The sequence below is a fragment of the Narcine bancroftii genome, chromosome 2 (assembly GCF_036971445.1).
Source record: "Narcine bancroftii isolate sNarBan1 chromosome 2, sNarBan1.hap1, whole genome shotgun sequence".
In the NCBI taxonomy this organism is placed as follows: Eukaryota; Metazoa; Chordata; class Chondrichthyes; order Torpediniformes; family Narcinidae; genus Narcine; species Narcine bancroftii.
In genome coordinates this window covers 278,029,536-278,046,662 of record NC_091470.1, presented here as the reverse complement: position 1 = coordinate 278,046,662, position 17,127 = coordinate 278,029,536, and the positions used below count along the sequence as shown (strand labels likewise).

At 40.5% G+C, this 17,127-nt stretch overlaps 1 protein-coding gene across 1 annotated transcript in view; it reads right to left on the bottom strand.

The window, feature by feature from the left end:
- The window catches only part of LOC138755301 (cartilage-associated protein-like), a 42,511-nt gene that overhangs the window by 22,823 nt on the left and 2,561 nt on the right, over positions 1-17,127 (bottom strand). Inside the window, exon 2 of the mRNA XM_069921057.1 lies at positions 14,865-15,014. Coding sequence (XP_069777158.1) covers positions 14,865-15,014 — 150 coding nt within the window. The remainder of the gene's footprint in view (positions 1-14,864; positions 15,015-17,127) is intronic.

Sequence of the window (17,127 nt, the reverse complement as noted above, 5' to 3'; positions counted from 1 at the left end):
CCGTGTTGGTTCAGATGCATGATGGAGGACCAAGAATCTTTGCCTATGCAAGCAGATCGTTATCAGATGTGGAAAGAAGATACTCTCAGACAGAGAAAGAAGCACTCGGACTTGTATGGGCCTGTGAGAGGTTCCATGCATATTTATACGGCATTGAATTTGAACTCATCACAGATCATAAGCCATTAGAGGTGATCTATGCACCTAGATCCAAACCATGTGCCAGAATAGAGAGATGGGTACTCAGACTACAACCCTACAAATATAAAGTAATCCACATTGCAGGGAAAGCAAACATTGCAGATCCGCTGTCCAGATTGGTGAAGGATGGAGGTCCACAATCCAAGTCAGAATTGGGAACAGAAACAGAGAGCTTTGTACGCTTCGTAGCTATTCAGTCGACACCGAAAGCTGTGACTACGAAGGAAGTCGAGAGAGAATCCGAACGTGATCCAGAACTCATGGAAGTAAGAGAATGCATACAGAGTGGACAATGGGACAAGTGTACTCACAAGGCTTACATTCACATTAGAGACGAACTTTGTTGCATCGGACAGTGTGTATTAAGAGGTTGCAGATTGGTGATACCGCAAAGATTGAGACCGAAGATCGTATCCTTAGCGCATGAAGGACACCTAGGCATTGTTGATACCAAGCAAAACCTCAGAACCAAGGTATGGTGGCCAAGTTGTGATAAAGACGCCGAGAAATTTGTTAAAACTTGTCACGGATGTCAAATCACAAGTAGGAGTAATCCGCCAGAACCGATCCGGAGTACGCTACTTCCGACAGGACCATGGATCGACGTAGCTGTTGATTTTCTTGGACCTTTACCGACGGGTGAATCAATTATGGTAGTGATAGATTACTACAGCAGATACTATGAGTACGTGGTGTTGAAGTCCACAACCACTGAAAAAACAATACAATCGTTAGCAGAGATATTCGCAAGATATGGATTACCTGTTACATTATACTCTGACAATGGTCCACAATTCATTTCAGAGACATTTGCGGAATACATGAGGACCACAGGTATCCACCATCATAAAGTAACTCCGAAATGGCTGCAAGCCAATGGAGAAGTAGAGAGACAAAATCAATCCATTGAAAAACGATTGAGGATTGCACACGCTGAAGGACAAAATTGGCGAGAAGCATTGCTATCTTATGTGGCTGTCTATCGAGCAACGCCTCATGCAACCACTGGAAAAAGTCCTGCAGAAGCATTTTTTGGGAGAAAAATCCGCACAAAAATGCCAGAAATAAAGGAAATCCGAGACGACCAGGAGATGAGGGACCACGATGCTGAAAAGAAAGGTGCAGCAAAGCTGTACACAGATTCGAAACGTGGAGCCAAGTACTCAGACATCATGCCAGGAGATGATGTTCTAGTGAGGCATGAAACTGGTGGTAAGCTAGACACACCTTATTACCATCAACCCTATACTGTCGTATCCAGAAGTGGCAGTATGGTGACAGTCAAGTCTCCGACTGGAGTCCTGTATAAGAGAAATGATTCAGGTGTAAAAAGGTACCAGTCCAGAGATACATCCAGCGAAGAGGTTGAAAGGCCAATACGAGATGCTGAAACTGAGAGACCTGATGATGTTCCAGAGGCAGTTACCAGCACTCCTGATGAAGTGACTAGAGCGCCAGAAACACCCGAAGCCGTGGCGAGCAGTATTTCCGATGCTGAGAGTGAACAACCGAGAAGCGACGACAATATCGCAGGCAGGCCGAAACGAAACCGGAAAGTGCCCAAACGATACGAAGACTTTGTGCCATAATTTTAATAAGAACTTTGGGACAAAGAATCTTATATCATAAAGTGCATGTATGAGTGCTGTAGGAAGTAAATTTTATGTAGTTAAGTTATAGTATTACCATTAGTTACGATGTTTGTAAGTTTCCGAGGGATATTGGTAAGTGAAGGTAAAGTTTATTTATGATTAAAGGAGGGATGTCATGATAATGAATATGTATGAGATGTACTGGAAGTCACGTGGTATGAGAGAGAGATAAGAACACAAGCAGGAGAACAAAGGAAACTGGAGAATAAAAAGACACTAAGAAGTTTACCTGATAAACTTGTGTTTAATGTTTTATTAACTTCACATTTCGGGCCACAAATGTGACAGTAACTAACACCACAAAGAATATAGTAAAAGTAAATAAACCAAGATTAAGGACACCCTGACATTTCCCAGCCATTTGTCGACACCACAAGGGAACATTGTTGTAAAAAAACACAGAGAACGCCAGCTGTGTGAAACTCGAGTGAAACTTGTAGACCCCAGCTTTAAGGTGTATAAAAGTGGGATGAACACACTGTATGCTTTGAGTGGGGCTCAGTGTAGAGAATGAGTTACTGAATGCTTTCTTTGTACCCTTCACTCCCACTAATGTTATCAAGGCTGAATAAAGAAACTGTTGTATGCTTAATTGGGTCTACTGTTTGTTTTATTACAGCGCGGGCTGACTTTCACAGTATAGGAATGAAAAAATTAAAATGACCGACAACATCATCATCCTTCTGGATTGAAAAGAGGTGTTCTTCAATCTAGCTACTCAGTCTGCATGTTTTCCCAATGTGAAGGGGATGCAGGAACACAGAATGTGGATTGCAGGAAGTTCAAGTGGACTTGTGCTTTATGTAGAAGATGACATCTCCTGTGGTTGTGTGGGAACAAGGGGGTCTCAGGCAGTACAGTGAAGGGATGGGGAGAAGGTGGGGATGATGGCAGCATCGCTTTGAAAGTAGAGGAGAGGATCGTCCATTGAATTCAGAGTCTGTGAACAAGGGGATCCCTATCCCGATCTGGTTGAGGAAAGAGAGGATGAGCAGAAGTATAAGACATGGAGGAGACACGGTTGAGAGCCCTGCCAGTAATGATAGGGGGAGATCCATTCATAGTGAAAGAGGAAACCGTCTCCTGATGCAGGGGCACACTTCGAACTGTCCACAATTCCTTTGCCTCCACAGATGCTGCTTAACCCTCTAAGTTCTCCCAGCAGTTTGTTTTTTTGTACTATATTCCAGAATCTGCAGTCTACAGAAGCAATGGCATTTGATATCAGATTTCCAACACCTGAAGGGGTACTTTTGGAAAATGTTTCTAATCACTCCAAAAGGCTGACATCTACTTGCTGACCCGAGAAGATGGATGGAGATCCTAGCTGGTGGCCAGACAGAATCAGACTGTTCCCAACATTCACATTCCTGTGCCAACTTCCATTCACAGAACACCTGTAAGACAAGCCCATATGAATCTTTCTCAGCACATTGATTCACTCTGTGAGGATTAACAAGGTGTGGTTGCACCACCTGTCATCTTTGTGTTTGAATTGGGTTGTCAGAGATTAGTGCGGTCTGGATCCCCACCAGCATGGGCCCAGTGACAGTGGAGAGACTGGAACACTCTGCGAGGATTATAATCCAAACCTGATACAATCACTGGCTGGTGATTGGAGGACAAGCTCCATCAACTATCTTCCCCTCCCTCCTCCCCCCTTGTACCAGCTCATGTGGCCAGTGGTGGTTTCCAGGGATCATATAGTTGTAGGAAACAGACCTACAGGCCCAGCTTGTTCATGCCAAACAAGGTGTCCTCCTGTTTCAGTCTCACTTTCCCACATTAGCCTTCCCTTCACAACCTATCCATGGAGCTATCCAAGTGTTTCTTAAAGGAAACTTACGTACCTGCCTCTATCACTTTGTCTGGCAGCTTGTTCCATCACCCTCTGAGTGAAGAGCTGTTCCCTCATGTTCCTTCTACTGACATTCTAAGGAAACAGGCCTAGTTTTTTCAGTCTCTCACAATAATTCAACTTCATAAACCTCCTGTAGCCCTTCCAACTTCTATACTTCCCATAGCTAGGTGACCAAAAATACACAGAGTATTCCATGTGAAGCCTCATTTACATCTTATATAACTTCAAAATGATGTTCCAACACTTCTATTCAATGCCCTGATCAATGAAGGCTAGCTTCCCAAATGCTCCCTTCATTACTCTGTCTACTTGTACTAGTATCTTTGTATTTGCTTTTCTGCTTCGTAACATTTAGAAAACTGCAGTTATCAAAGCGAGTTCTGTCCTGGTTCAATTTAACCAAATATAGCACCTCACACTTCTTCAAGTTGAACTGCATTTGCCATTCCTTAGGTCAATTTCCCATCTGATCTCGATCCCTTTGTAAACCCAGATAACATTCTTCACTGTCCACCATAGCATATATTATTGTGTCACCAGCAAAGTTATTTACCTTGTCACTAACATCTTTATCCAAATCATTTATGTACAACTACAAAAAGCAAGGGTCCTGGTGCTGAACCCTGTCGCACTCCACTGGTCATGGGCCACCAGTCTGAAAACTGCCCTCTACAATCATTCTTTGACTCCCATCACTTAGCCGATTTTTTAAATCCAATTGGCTAGTTGCTTTCCCCTGTCTACCCTGCTCCACATTAAATATACTCACAAAATATTCATTTATGATCTTCTCATCTCACCAAGTCTACACAAAGACACTTCCACTCCGATTCTTGAGGTGACCTATTCTTTCCCATGCTTCTCTTCTGTTCCAAATATACTTAAAATCTATTTGTATTCTCCCTTACAATAGCTATCTCATAACCTCATTTAGCCCTCTTTATTTTCCTCTTCACTATGCTCCTATATTCTTTGTATTCTTCAAGGTCTTCTCAAACCTGATATAGGCCTCCTCTTACCTTCTGATCTACTCCTTTATATCTCTTGTTGACCAGGGTTCCTTCATCTCGCCACTCCTGCCCTTCACCCAATGGGGACATGTTCGCCCCACACCTTCCTTATCACGCTCTTAAATGGATCTGATTTGACAATCGTGTCTTTACTATCTATCGAGCTTTTACTCTCTAACTATAATCCTTTACTCTAACCAGATCAAGGCTGAAGTTGCAGCTGGATCTATGGTGGATCATTGGGGATATCAGAGATAAAAGCTTCAGTGAGATGGACTCACCAATGATGCAGACAGGGAGGGAGTCGGATACAGCGCTAGATTAAGTATTGTGGAGCCTGTTACAAAATATTTTAAGGGGTCCTAAATTGTGCCGGCTGACACATGTGCAGTGAGGGGGGAAGCACTTACACTGAAATCCCCTCCCCACCCAAAACTTATTACTCATTTTGTTAAAACAAAATTTACGGTGGCGGGATCAATGGTTGTCTTCATTACCCATAATCCCCCACACAGCTGGAACTGCTCTGTATTTCCCTGGCACTGACTCTGAGAGAGTGGTTCCAGCTGTGTGGAGGATTATGGCAACCAAGATGGCTCCCACATTGAGCCATTGCACAAGTTGCCAGGGATAGTCTGTGTTAATAACCCCGATTAAATTTAAGGTTAGCGATTTTAACCAATTTTCACCTTTAAAATCGCCAACCTTTAAATGGGATTATTAACGCAGACTATTAGTGGAATCTGATAGTCATTGCACAAAGATGAAAATGAAAATGTTTCTCATAATTCATAGTATTTAAATGAAGGGGCCCTTGAAATTATGGGGCCCATAGCATTTGCTGCTCTTGCTACTGGCCTTGGCTGGATGACCACCTGGAAACTTGAGAGTGTAGGGTGAAAGGGCAGAAACCCCTGTTGCCAACCTCCTCATTAACAAGAGGACCATTCTGGATTCTGTTTGAGGGGTAGGGGTGAGAGTTGTAGAAAAACCTACCAGAAGTCATAGCAACCAAGTTCCTGACACCCTTTCAGGCATAGAAAATGGGGTGAAAAGGTGAGTGATATGAGACTCGGGGATGGGGGGGGGGGGGTGGAAACAGATACAATTGTGATGTTTAAGAGGTATTTAGACAGATATGAATAGGCAGGCAGACCCAATGCAGGAGTGGGAATATGAGACTTTAGATTGAGAAGTTTAGGTTAGGAAACACTGAGGTGGAGGTGCAAGAGTTGAGGCAACGTAAGGACAGGTTTTTTTTTAAACACTCTCCTCTTTAAATACCAAAAGCATCCTTAACAACTTCATCTGTGAGAAGTGCATCCAACTGCACTTCCTTACAGACCATGTTAGGGAATTTGAGCTGGAGTTGGGTGAACCACAAATCATTCAGAAGGTTGAGGGGGTGATCATTCAGAAGGTATAGGGACACAATCATACCTTGGAGGCAGGAGGAAGTTAGCTGGGTGACAGTCAGGAGAGGGAAAGGAATAGGCTGTCAGTGCAGGGTACTCCTGTTGCTGTTCCCCTTAATAACCCACACACCATTTTGGATACTGTTGAGGGAGATGACCTATCTGGGCAAGGCAGCAGATGAACCAACAGCACCACGGTCAGCCTCAGATGGGAAAGGCGAAGCCAAGTAGAGTGATAGTCGTAGGGGACTTGAGAGTTAAGGGGACAGATAGGAGATTCTGCAGCTGCGAAAGAGACTCCAGGATAGTGTGTTGCCTCCCAGGTGTTCGGGTCCAGGATGGCTCTGAATGGGTGCAGAATTTTCTTAATGGAGAGGCTGAGCACCCAGAGGTCATGGTACATATTGGTACCAATGACATTGCCAGGGGTGGGGTAGAGGTCCTGCAAAGTAAGTTTAGGGAGTTAGGAAAGAGGCTAAAGAGAAGGATCTCCAAGGTTGTAGTCTCTGGATTACTCCTGATGCCACGAGCTATGGAATGTCAGAACAGGAAGATAGTGCAGACAAATGAGCGGCTGAAGAGTTGGTGTAGGTGGTAGGGTTTCGAGTTCTTGGATCATTAGAACGTATTATGAGGAAGAGGTGACCTGTTGTATTGGGATGGGTTGAACCTGAACTCAAGGGGAACCAGTATCCGGGGAGGAGTCATGTGATGGAGTAGTGACTGGTTGGGTGGAAACAGCCCTCTCCAGAGAAAAGAAACAAAAAGTGTGATAAAACAGAGCTCAATAAACATAAAATACAGGAAGAGAAATATAAAGTTATAGAGAAGAGACAGAAGATGGCACCCAAAAGAGAAAAAGTAAGAATAACAGAGAAAAGGGAAGAAGGAAAATCACTGGAGAAGAAAGAAGAAGGCCTTACCTGCATGTCAGAGCAGAGAGCCACCGTGGAGAGGAGCGGCCGATATCAAACGTTGGTGAGTCCCCAGAGGAGCGGTGTCCTCCCAACCGGTGGACTTCAAAAATGGCTCTCAGAGCCAAGAAGAGGTGCGCAACGCGCAAGTAAAAGAAAAGGTCAACGCCGACGGGAGGGGGACTCAGCTGAGGATCAGCCGGCTGCGGAGCGGCCAGCTGAGAGACACCCAGTATCGTGGCGTTCGGCTGGGGGAAGAAGAAAGAAGAAAAGAATAGTGAGAAAGAGAATGAACGGCGGGAAGAGGATGAGCGGCAACGGGATGACTGGCAGGGGGACAACCTGCAGCAGGAGACCCAACATCAGGTCAGCCTGCAGCAGGGGGCCCAGCAGCGGGTGAGCCTGAAGCCGGGGCCCAGCAGCGGGTCGACCTGCAGCGGGAGGCCCAACAATGGGTCGACCTGCAGCGGGAGGCCCAACAATGGGTCGACCTGCAGCAGGAGGCCCAACAACAGGAGACACACCAGCTGGAGGCCCAGCAAGGATACAGAAGCAGCTCACCAGAGAAGGATGAAGATACAAAGATACAGAGAAGAGAAGAAGATGACACAGACCTATACAGACACAGAAGAAGAGGAGGAAGAAGACCAAGAATTTCAAAGGAAAGAAGAAGGTAAAATAGAAGGACAAAGTTTAGATAAAGCCTTTTTCAAAGAACAAATGGCTATCATTAAAAGAATGGCTATCATTAGAATTTAGTTCAATCAAAAGAAAAATGAAAAGAGCTGAAGACAGAATGCAAAGCTTAGAGTTGGTCGTGACTGAAATAGGGAAAAGAGTAGAAAATGTGGAGGTTCGAGAAACTGCTGTAGAAATGGAGATAAATGATTTAAGAGGTAGAAAAAAAAAATTAAAGAGACACAAGATCGAGGAGGAGTCACGTGATGGAGTAGTGGCCGGACGGTGAACTCCAGCCCTCTCCAGAAAAGTCAGAAAAAACAAAGGAAAACACAAAGGCACAGAAATAAAAGTTAAAGAAAAGTGAGTATAAAGGTGGAAAGAAGATGGCGACAAAAAAAGAAAAATCGAAATCAACGGTAAGAAGAGAGGAAGAGAAGACAACGGAGGAAGAAGGAGAAGGCCTTACCTGTTCGAAGAGGCCCGCGGTGGAGAGAGAAACCCGCTCCCTCAGGTCGGTAGAAAGTGGACTACAAAAATGGCTCGTTGAGCCGAGTAAAAGTGCGCAACCGCGCATGAAAAAAAACACACCGACGGGAGGGAGTCGATCTCCACAGCCGGCAACGACAGCTGCAGAACACCTGCAGCAAGAAGAGAACACAGAAGACAATGAAAACAAGAAAGAAGAGAAGAAAAGGGCAACAAAGAAACAACAGATGGCCAACCCAGAGGAAGAAGAAGAGGAAGAGGAAGAGTACAGTGAAATAGAAGAAGAAGGGAAAGGCAAGATAAAGGATATACTTTCTCTTATTAAAGAATACATGGAGTCATTTAAAGAATGGCAAACACAGGAATTTAATGATTTAAGAAGAAGAATAAACAACACAGAAGAGAAAATGAATAAAATAGATATGACCTTAACAGAAATGGGAAAGAAAATGGACAAGATGGAAGAGCGGGAAGTAGCAGTAGAAATGGAGGTAGAAGACTTAAAAAAGAAATTAGAGGAATCTAATAAAAAAGTTATAGAGACACAAGAACTGTTAGCTCAGAAAATAGATATAATGGAAAATTATAACAGAAGAAATAACATAAAGATAGTGGGCCTTAAGGAAGATGAAGAAGGCAAGAATATGAGAGAGTTTATAAAAGATTGGATCCCTAGGATCCTAGGATGTCCAGAACTACAGCAAGAAATGGAAATAGAAAGGGCACATAGAGCATTGGCCTTTAAACCACAACCACAACAAAAACCAAGATCTATTTTAGTAAAATTCCTAAGATATACTACAAGAGAAAAGGTACTGGAGAAAACAATGGAAAAAGTAAGAGAGGGCAACAAGCCACTGGAGTACAAAGGGCAAAAAATCTTCATTTATCCAGATATAAGTTTTGAACTCCTAAAGAAGAGAAAGGAGTTCAATACAGCAAAGGCGATTTTATGGAAGAAAGGGTATAAATTTATACTAAAGCATCCAGCGGTACTGAAAATATTTATTCCAGGACAACAAAACAGACTATTCTTGGATCCAGAAGAAGCACGAAAATTTGCAGAACAATTACAAAATAGACTGAGGGATGAAGACGTGTAATGAGAGTAAAAATGACCACGATTTATATGTATGTGGGTAAAGAGGTATAAGTGTGTATATGTATAATGTGCATAGGTGAATGTATCCGTATTTAGAGGAAAATATAGATAGTATAGACAAGAATTAATAAGGGAAGGAAATGGAATAGAGGGAATAAGGAGGGAACTAAAAGAGTGACCTTTGTTACATATGAAAAGTGAAATCTTTTCTGGGGGGGGCTGGGTGGGGAGGAGTTGCGGTCACTGGAAAATCAGCTGACGCTTGCGAGTGAATTCGCAAACCCAAATGGAGAGGGGAGATGTGGTTGTCCGACAAGGGATAAAGGACAACTCAGGAGGGGAAGGGGAAATTGGGGCTAAAGAAGTTTTAAATAGGAGAATAAGGAAAATGTTTGATGTTTTAGGAATGTTGTCATAAAGGGTTTAAAATAAGAAAACAGAAATGGAAAAGGAGGAAAGGTAATGATGGAAAAACGGAAAGGGAAGATAAACAAAGTATAAAATGGCTACGTTGAACTATATGACTTTAAATATTAATGGAATACATAACCAAATTAAAAGGAAGAAACTGCTAAATTTACTGAAAAAAGAAAAAATTGATATAGCATTTGTGCAAAAAACACACTTAACTGAATTGGAGCACAAGAAATTAAAGAGAGATTGGGTAGGACATGTAACAGCAGCATCGTATAATTCAAAAGCAAGAGGAGTGGCTATATTAATTAGTAAAAATGTGCCATTTAAAATAGAAGAGGAAATAATAGATCTAGCAGGGAGATATGTAATGATAAAATGTCAGATATATTTGGAGTTTTGGAATCTACTCAATGTATATTCACCCAATGAAGAAGATCAAAAGTTTATGCAAGATATCTTTTTGAAGGTAGCAAATACGCAAGGGAACATATTAATAGGAGGGGATTTCAACCTGAATTTGGATTCAAATATGGATAAAACTGGGGAAAAAATTAACAGAAAGAACAAAGTAACCAAATTTATAATTAAATCAATGGAAGAAATGAAACTTTTGAATATATGGAGGAAACAACACCCAAAATAAAAGGAATATTCATATTACTCGGCTAGACATAAAACATACTCAAGAATAGACCTATTTTTGTTATCAGCTAGTATGCAAGATAGAGTAAGAAAAACAGAATATAAAGCTAGAATACTATCGGACCATTCACCCTTAATATTGACAGTAAAGCTAGAGGACATCCCTCCAAGAATGTATAGATGGAGATTAAACCCCATGTTACTTAAAAGGCAGGATTTTAGAGAATTTATTGAAAAACAAATAAAAATGTATTTTGAAATAAATACGGAATCAGTGGAAGATAAGTTTATACTATGGGATTCAATGAAAGCATTCATTAGAGGGCAAATAATAAGTTATGTAACCAAGATGAAGATGGACTATAATCAGGAAACAGAGCAGTTGGAAAGGGAAATAGTAAATATAGAAAAAAAATTAGCAATGAAGGAAGATACAACTAAAAGAAGAGAATTGGCAGATAAAAAAATAAAATATGAAACACTACAAACATATAAGGTGGAGAAGAATATAATGAAGACAAAACAGAAATATTATGAACTGGGTGAAAAAACGCACAAAATCCTAGCATGGCAGCTTAAGACAGAACAAGCTAAGAAAATGGTATTGGCATCAAGGAAAAAAGACAAACAGATTACATATAATCCAAAAGAAATTAAGGAAAACTTTAGAGAATTCTATGAACAATTATACCGAACTGAAAACGAAGGGAAAGAAGGGAAAATAGATGAATTTCTGACTAAAATTGAACTACCAAAACTACAAATAGAGGAACAAAATAAATTAACAGAGCCATTTGGAATAGTAGAAATACAAGAGATAATAAAAAAATTACCAAATAATAAGACACCAGGAGAGGATGGATTCCCAATAGAATTCTACAAAACATTTAAAGACTTATTAATTCCGCCCCTCCTGGATGTAATCAACCAGATTGATGAAACACAAAGCTTACCAGATTCATGTAAAACAGCAATAATTACAGTAATACTAAAGCAAGGGAAAGATCCACTCTCACCAGCGTCATATAGACCAATATCTTTACTAAACACAGATTATAAGATAATAGCTAAACTATTAGCAAACAGATTAGCAGAGCATGTACCGAAAATGGTAAATTTAGACCAAACTGGATTTATCAAAAAAAGACGCACAACAGACAATATTTGTAAATTTATTAACTTAATTAATGCAGTAGAAGGAAATAAAGCACCTACAGTAGCAGTTGCTTTAGTCGCAGAGAAGGCCTTTGACAGAGTAGAATGGAATTATTTGTTCAAAGTATTGCAAAAATTCAATTTACCGGAGAAGTATATTAATTGGATTAAAGCATTATATAAGGGACCGTTAGCGAAAGTGACAGCAAATGGACATGTATCAAAGCAATTTAACTTAAGCAGGTCAACGCGGCAGGGATGCCCACTATCTCCTTTATTGTTTGCGTTAGCTATAGAACCACTAGCAGAATTGATAAGAATAGATAATAATATAAAAGGAATAAAAATAAAAGACAAGGAATATAAAATCAGTCTATTTGCGGATGATGTTATAGTGTACTTAACAGAACCAGAACTATCAATAAAAGAATTATATAAGAAACTGAAGGAATATGGAGAAGTGTCGGGTTACAAGATCAACGTAAATAAAAGTGAAGCAATGCCTATGAAGAATGCGGATTTCTCAAAATTTAAGAAGGAATCTCCATTTAGGTGGCAAATGCAGGCAATAAGATACCTAGGTGTACAAATAAACAAAAATCTCGGCCAACTATATAAACTCAATTATTATCCACTAATGAAAAAATTACAGGATGATTTAGAGCATTGGAAAGATTTGCCACTAACACTAATAGGAAGGATAAACTGTATTAAAATGAACATTTTTCCAAGGATATTATACTTATTCCAGGCATTGCCAATACAACTGACAGAAAAATTCTTTAAGGAGTTGAAGAAAATAATAAGGAAATTTTTATGGAGAGGGGGGAAACCGAGGATAGCACTAGATAAATTAACAGAATGATATAAACAAGGAGGCTTACAACTGCCAAACTTTAAAAATTATTATAGAGCCGCACAATTAAGATACCTATCAGATTTTTATCAAACAAGGGAAAAACCAGACTGGACGAGATTAGAATTAGATAAAATAGGGGAAAAGATACCTGAACACATATTATATAAATGGGATGAAAAATTGGTACAACATAGAAGTTCTCCAGTATTACATCATCTCCTCAATATTTGGAAGAAGATTCATGTAGAAAGAAATAAAACAAATTATCAATTACCAAAACTAATATTGACGCAAAACAAGTTACTCCCTTTTACAATAGATAACCTTTCCTTTAGAGAATGGGAAAAAAAAGGGATTAAAAGAATAGAAAATTGTTTTTCAGGAAATAGATTCTTATCCTTTGAACAAATGAAAGATAAATACAATATAACTCAAGATACAGCGCTGGCATATTACCAATTGAGATCCTACTTGAAGGATAAATTAGGAAGCAGTTTGAGTTTGCCAGAGGCAAGTAACCTTGAATATGTGATTACTGATACAATGATAATCAAAAGATTTATAACAAATATGTATATTAAACTGCAAGAAAAGGAGAATGAGGAAACAAATGGTAAAACTAAACAAAAATGGGAAGAAGATTTAAATATAAAGATAAAAAAGGAAACATGGGAGAAATTATGTTCTGGAACGATGAGAAATACAATAAATACGAGGCTACGTATGATACAATATAACTGGATACACAGACTATACATTACGCCTCAAAAGTTAAATAAATGGGACCCAACAGTATCTGATAGATGTTTTCGATGTAAAAAAGAAATGGGAATAACAATTCATGCAATCTGGACATGTGAGAAAGTAGAAAAATTTTGGGAAGATCTCAATCAGATATTAAATAAAATAACAGAAAACAATATACCAAAGAATCCAGAGATCTTTCTCCTAAGTAACATAAAAAACAAAGAATTTGGAATTGATTTGGAGGATGCACAAAAAAGATTTGTTAAGATAGCTCCAGCCGTAGCAAAAAAATGTATTATGTCAACCTGGAAATTGGAAGATAATTTGAAAATACAACAATGGTATATAGAAATGAATAAATGTATTCCATTAGAAAAAATAACATATAGTTTAAGAAATAATATTGAAATATTCGAACAAATATGGGAGCCTTACATTAAATACAATAGCGAAAACCTACCGGGGACAATCATTACCTAAGTTGATGGAAGGAGAAGGAAAGAAAAGAATGGACTCAGTAGAATTTCTGGTGTATTTTTGTTGAGTGACAACATTGTCTGACTGGTTTAATGTATCCTAGATTGTATACCTTAAATGGATGGGAGGGGGGGGGTGGGTTGGGAGGAGGGAGGGGGGGGGTGGGTTGGGAGGAGGGAGGGGGGGGGGGAGAAAATGTCACTGTATATGTGTGAAAAGGAAAAAGTGTGTATCATGACTAATGTGATTTATGGTGTGAAAAATAAAAAATTTAAAAAAAAGAGACACAAGATCTATTGTCACAAAAAATTGACGTATTGGAAAACTACAGTAGGCGAAACAACATAAAAATAGTGGGCCTGAAAGAAGGAAAAGAAGGGTAGATATGAAGGAATTTATAAAAGGATGGATCCCGAAGGTGCTGGGAATAACAGACTCACATGAAGAAATAGAAATCGAAAGGGCGCATAGAGCGCTAGTACCGAAACTGCCACCACATCAAAAACCGAGATCCATAGTGGTAAAATTTCTAAGATATACAACAAGAGAAAACATACTGAAGCAGGAAAGAAAGAAGGTTAGAGAAGACAATAAGCCGTTGGAATATAAGGGACAAAAAATATTTTTTTACCCAGACATAAGCTTCGAACTTTTAAAGAAGAAGAAGGAATTCAACATGGCGAAAACAATCTTATGGAAGAAAGGGTATAACTTTATATTAAGACATCCAGCGGTACTCAAAGTATTCATTCCTGGGGAACGGAATATACTGTTCTCGGATCCAAAGTGAAGAGGCAGAGAAAGAGGTTTATGGTACACTAGTAAAGACAGCTGGTAGGGAGTTTGTGTTTAAGAATAGACAGATAGGGCAAAATTGCCATTGGTATGAGTGTATTGCAACAGGGATACAGAGACAAAAGTAACAAATAGGGCTAAAGGTTTAAACCATGCAGCATAAGAAATAAAGTGGATGGCATCATGTCACTGGCTTCCCCACTCACACTGGGGCCAATTGATCCCTGTACCATGTGTCACTGGCTCCACCACTCACAATGGGACCCCTGGATCTCTGCACCATGTCACTGGCTTCACTACTCACACTGGTGCTAACTGATCCTTGCACCATGGGTCATTGGCTCCCCCACTCACACTTGCCACTTCAGTAAGCACACTCGCGCTGACATGCAGGAATGATAGTAACTGGTACAGAAGTATCTCGGACACACCTTGATGCCTTCAACTCACCTGGTAGCTTTTCACCTCCAGATCGTTAATGAACTCGTCGGAGCCTGGCAAACTACTGTAATAAGCCATGTTCTGCTGCATCATTGCATCATTGGGGTGTCGCTGGAGGAAGGTATGTGCTGCCGAAATGGCCTTGGGAATATTATTGACCTGATACAAAGATAACAAAGACCTTTATTTGGGCTACAGAAGAATCAGTCAGAAATTAGTGTAACCAAAATGGAAAGAACATATCATGGAGTTAGTGTTTCCCTTGATGAGACCCAGGTAGAGCCTATGTCTGAACTCAAGCATCACGCATCCTCCCAAATTTTTCATCAAAACATGGTGTATCAGGCCTGGATCTGCCTCTAGGACGATTCCAGCTACCTGACCTGGCACCTTGGCACACCTAGTTATCTCGCCTCCTCCCGCTGACTTAAGCTGCAGCCTTGGTTTGAGTTATATGGAGACATTTCCTGTGAGTTACCCGAGGTCAGAGAAGGCTGGAACTTTGAGTGCAGTAGTTCCATTGGGATTAATTGAGCTGTGGGAGGAAGTGGTAGAGGCTCGTTTTTAAAAGCCATTTGGACAGCTATATGGATAGGAAAGGTTTAGAGGGATATCAGCCAAAATGAGACAAATGGGGCTGGTTCAGGGTTGTCAACTTGACTGACATGGATGAGTCGTGCCTCACACATCTCGTTTAAACTTTCCCCCTCATCTAAAACCCACACCCTCTTGTATTTAACACTCATCCTGGGGAAAAGACTCTAAATTGTTACCCTATCAATGGTCTCAGAATTTTATAAACTTCTATCAGATCACCCCTCAGCCTCTGAAGAAAACAATTTCTTGACAAAGCCAATATTCTCTAATCCCAGCAACATCCTGATGAACCTCTTCTGCAACCTATCCAAAAACTCTACATTCTTCCTGTCATGTGATGACCAGAACTGCACATTAGGGTTAGGGTTTAGGTTAGACCATATGTGGCCTCTCCAAAGTATTATATAGCTTCTCTATAACTTCCTGCTTAACTTCCTGCTTTTATATTTATTTTAGGCAAGTATGCCCCATGTCTTATTTAATATCCTACCTACTAGTGCGGCCACTTTCTGGGAAATACAGACTTGCACCTCGAGCCCTCTGTACCTCAACGCCCCCAAGGTCACTGCTATTAATTGTTTACTTTCCACTTGTATTTAATTTTCTAATGTACAGAACCTCATGGTTGTCTGGATTAAACTTCATCTGCCATTTCTCTTCCATATCCCCAACTGATCGTTATCCCTTTATATCTTTTGACAAGCCTCTTCACATTCCAAAACTCCACCATTTTTGTGTTGTCTGCAAACTTATTCTTCAACACATCTATATTTTCATTCAAATCCTTGATGTACATTACCTCTACCCTCTGTCTTCTGAGGCCCAGCCAATTTGAATCGAATTTACCAAGTCTCAATAACTATTCCAATGTTGACAAATTACTGAAGGGGCACCAGGAAAAATTCGGCACTTCCCTCTGGAGATTACAGTGGAAATGCGCAAGGTCTGAAACTGGATTGAAGGGGTCGCAGGCCTTTTTGGAGTTATGCTCTGGTCTTTGCCCTCCTTTCCTGAAATCACTGCTTTTCTTTCCAGGTGTTGCTGCTTGGCTCCTGCATTTTGCTTAGTCTGTGTGTGGAAACTGAGAACTTGAGAGACCCCAGCAGGGTGTTTAATAATTCAATTTTGGCAACCCAATTCATTCCATGAAGCACACACTGCAGCAGAAAACTTTTAGAGACAGGGCTCAGTTACAGGCCCTTTGAGCCCACCAGCCCACCCCACCCAAATGCACCCATGTGACCAATTAACCCCATACATCTGTGGAACGTAGGAGGAAACCGGATTACCTGGAGGAAACACGCGGACATAGGGAGAATGTACAAACCTCTTATAGACAGCAATGCATTTGAAACTGGATCACTGGTGCTGTAAGTGTTGCGCTAACTGTGGCTCCTTCATAAGCCAGAAAAAAAGTTGGGAGTCACTGAACACAGCCTCCCTTTCATATTAACTAACTGCACACTACTCTGGTTCAAGTCCCACCAAAGGAAAATGACAGTCATAATTCAACTGAAGAAGGAAATAAAAGACTAAAGACAAATGGTTTATTCCATTTTCTGAACTCACTGCTAAAACTGACATACATGGAGCTCTGGAGGGTATAATCAGAATTTGAAAGTAGTTTCCAGTGTCATCTGAGCTACAGCTTACCGCCCTCTGCAAAGCCATATTG